General features: G+C 48.7%; 1 protein-coding gene across 1 annotated transcript in view; it reads left to right on the top strand.

The window, feature by feature from the left end:
* Window positions 1-2,966: 2,966 nt before the first annotated feature.
* The window catches only part of LOC105617624 (zinc finger and BTB domain-containing protein 14), a 5,641-nt gene continuing 4,485 nt past the window's right edge, over window positions 2,967-4,122 (top strand). The window contains exon 1 of the mRNA XM_012199179.1: window positions 2,967-2,976. Within this exon, the coding sequence (XP_012054569.1) occupies window positions 2,967-2,976 (10 nt within the window). The remainder of the gene's footprint in view (window positions 2,977-4,122) is intronic.

The following is a 4,122-nucleotide window of genomic DNA, read 5'->3' as shown; positions in this document are numbered from 1 at the left end:
CTCGAGAATTCGGACAGGCATATTTCATCTCGTCCGCGTTGTCTGGTGAAAAAGTGGAAGCTGCATGTACCGACGGCATCCATGTATTAATCATCAATTCGTCGTAACGTCTGTAATCGCCTGTTTGTGGAGCTTCACCTCGTGCTCCACTTGCAATCGGATCGTCCAACACAACTTAACCTTTCCTGAGATTAACTATTTTTTTCAAGTCAACGATAACTTGGCGGATAAATTAGCACTACGAGACGAGTTCTATTCTCTGCAAGATCGTCATGAATCTCTAGCTATCCATGTAACATCAACATCATCGTCATTATCATCATCATCATCATCATCATCATCATCGTCATCATCGTCGTCCACGTCGTTATCGTCGTCGTCGTTGTCGTCGTCGTCGTTGTCGTCGTCGTCGTCGTTGTCGTCGTTCGTCTCGATGATCGCCAACAAAACAAAGGGTCGCAGTGAAAGGGTCGCGTCGAAGACAGTCGAAGGAAATGGGTCAGCGAGGCCACTCCAGGCCACTCACGGGGCCTCGTACGCGAGCACTCTCGGCACGCTACGGTTCTCTGTAGTCTTGAGGACTGTCGCGGCCACCCTCAAAGCCTCAAATCGTTAACGTCCTCGTCGGCATCGTTGCGATCGCGCGATGAGCGTCCAGCCGTCGACAACAACGCGCATTATTTACACGGTCAAGTACACCACAACGACCACAACTGCCTACAACGTGCTTTCCATAGTCCATTTACTCTCCGCTCGCGCGATTCAGCATTCAGCGCGATTCTCGCAAAACGCGCGCAGCGACCTCGCGCGACCTCGCGCGAAAGCGCCACGTGACTCGGCGCCACGTGACCCGAGGATGACCCGAGCGATCGCGATTCAAACGTTCGGTTCGCCCTTTTCGCGCGGGTCGATCATCGATCATTGGAATTTCTGTCGAGGAGAAGTCGTCCCTTCCGTTGCGTCGGTTAGCGGGACGCCTCGAGGATCCCCGTTGATCCCCGTCAAGCGGGAATTAAAAACTTGCGCGACACAGAGAAGCGAATCCCCATCTCAGCGATCTGACTCACAGGGACCTTTGACGCGAAACGACGCGGACGCGGGCGTGATCTAACCGCCGCTTCTCCGCGGCAATGACAGGTAAAAAAAGACGAAAAAAAAGAGGAAAAGAAAAAATACAAAAAAAGAAGGTGCTCGTCGATCATCGCACACGATTGATTATTTAATGGTAAAGGAGGGTAGCGAACGCGCGCGACTTATTATCGCCCCCGTTGCAAAATGGGTCGTCGTCGTCGTCGACGCAATGCGGCACGTCGCCGCACGCGCGCACGCAAACATACATAACGTACATATACTCGGTGCATTGCGTGTGTGTGAGTGACCAAGGAAATCCTGAAAATATATCGAACAATCCCGCCATCTTCGCGCACGCGGGCGATGTTCTCGATTGTGAAATTTTTGCGAATCGAACGCGACAAAGCCCGCGAAGTGATCCATATAGATCCGTGATGACAATATCAATGAGCAATATCGATGATACGGGAAATATGTAGAGATTTCATCACATATATGTATATATATAGATATATATAGATAAGAGTCAAGAGGTATTATTACACGTCTGTGCTATCTATTCATTACCGTATATTGATATAAAAAAAACATCTCTTATACAGCATTAGCTCCGTAATGGATGCTGGGATCTATATAGCTTATTGTACCACATGCATTGTGTTGGACTACAGAAACGCGCATCTTTCGATTACACGAGCACGTTAAAATCAACATTGCGTGTAATTTACACAGTTCTCGCAGTTTAATTTTTATTTTTTACGATTTACATCGATCGTAAAAGTATATCTATTATAATTTAAAAAATCATGAGATTACATAAACCGCTGAAAATCTCAAATACTGAACTTTATTCAAATTTACGTCTCTAGAAACGTTTATATTGCGAAGCCAGCCCCCCCCCCTCCTATGGAAGGAATAGAGGAGAATCCGGTCGGGGTAGATCATCGAACGGCAGGTAATCGATAGCCTGCAACAAATCGGAATGACGTATACACACTTGGGATATATTACATACATATGCGTCTGTAAGAAATGAAAAAAAGCTCTAGCGTGTGAAAACTATGCAGAATAATCAACAGGCTAATTATATGAAGAAGAGTCGGCGGATATGATGATCGCGCGTCGCTTTGACGAGCTTCCCTCTCGAGTCGTATCTACGATCGAAGATACAGCCGAAACGGTTGCGGCAGCGGCGGCGGAGGCGGTGGCAGTGGCAGCGATGGCGATGGCGATGGCGAGGGTCGTCTCGACAAGGGGATAGGGGTCGTCGATGTCTGGTGTGAGAGGAAAGTGCGGTAGGAAGGGCGAATAGAGCAGAGGGAGCATGAGGGAGAGACGGAAGGGAGATCGTCGGGAGGGTGTATGAATCGTTGTTGTGGAGAGAACGGGCGGATGGACGGACGGACGCAAACGCGGACGAAATCAGCTCGGGCGATCGATACGATAAATGGATGCGTGCGATTGGTAGCCGGGAAAATCGATGACGGACACAGGGGGGCATACCCTACCTCTACCTCTACCCTCTACCCTCTACCTCTCTAGCCAGCCGCGGCGACGGGCGAAAGCCGGCGTGCCGCGCCGCGCCTCGCCGCACGCCGCGCGGAGGAGTAGAGGATGGCAAAGACCGAAATATCGATTTTTAGGCCCCTACGCGGCGGTTCGTTCGATGCTCGTATCTGCCCCCTACCCCCGTACGTCCTGTCCGCGCCAAGCGCCTTTCAAAACACCGACGACGCGCGCGAGCTACACCGCGCTCGTTCACGCAGCCTCGACGTTGCCGTCAACCGTTGTCCTCTCCTCCTTGTTGCCCTTCTTGTAATTCGGATTTATCGTCGCGTAAAATTGCGCGATTCCAGTTGGACTGGAGTTACGAGTGGATCATTACCGGTGCGCCGATGTTCTCAGGTAAATCGCGGCAGCGGCGAAGATGACGTCTGACCGGAGAGAGAAAGAGAGAGAGAGAGAAAAAGAGAAAGAGTGGGAGAGAGAGAGAGAGAGAGAGAGAAGAAGGGAAGGAGGGAAAGAGTGAGGGTGCTCGACGCGATGTGCATTCTCTTCCCCGTGGATGATTTACGAGCCATACGAGCGCTCGTCAATGCGATCATAATTAACGCGCGGTGTCATCTGCAAGTGTTCTCGCGGTGTGATTGAATATTCGAGGTAAAAGAGGTATACGCGCGCAAGATCGGCAGCAATCGGCGGGAATTTAAGGAAGGCAGAGATATTATTGAATAAACACACGCGAGTAAATTTGCGGCAAAGAACAGTGGAAGTCTAGGTGGGAATATGATTAATATAGCTGAGAATTGCAAGGAAACGGCGAGAGTGATACTTTGACGCGGGCAAGTTGTCATTTATCGGCCTGCATTGATCTGTATACGGGCGGCGACAGCGGACGAGCGGATTGGATTAAACGTGACCAAGGAAACACTTGACACCTCGCGTGTGCAGGTGATCGTCTGTAACGATCCCGCGTCGAGCTCCAGGATAATATCGTATGTCGTAAATACTCGATTGATTTACAAGGACAAATCGCTTTGGGGACTTTCGATCGTCTTGTAATTCTTTTCGGATCGGAGCAACGCGGATGATTGATACGATTGCACTTGTACAATAATAAAGGATCAAGTGGAATGAATGAAGATTCAAGAAGATCCATTCGCTGGATCGCGAGATCGTGACTTCATGGCGAGGCAAGGGGCGACGCGACGTGTAGCTTCTTCCGAATCTTTCCCGGCCGCCTTTGCAGACTATCCGCAATAGCTAAAATCACTAATCGCTAGATCGATAGCGATTACGGATAAAAATGCGACACCGATGGAGAGAAATCGGTGCTATGATATCCCGCCGAACTATACAATTTGATCGGTTTATTATTATATATATTGCTTTATATATATCACGACGAGATCACGCTACGCAATGCGGGCTCGTTGTAAATTCTACGGATGCAATTGTTTCTTTTCTTAAATTAAATGCATCGCGATCATACGTAGACTACACAATATATATATATATATATATATATATATATATATATATATATATATA

The sequence above is a fragment of the Atta cephalotes genome, assembly GCF_000143395.1.
Source record: "Atta cephalotes unplaced genomic scaffold scaffold00013, whole genome shotgun sequence".
NCBI lineage: Eukaryota > Metazoa > Arthropoda > Insecta > Hymenoptera > Formicidae > Atta > Atta cephalotes.
This window is presented reverse-complemented; position numbering and strand designations above follow the sequence as displayed.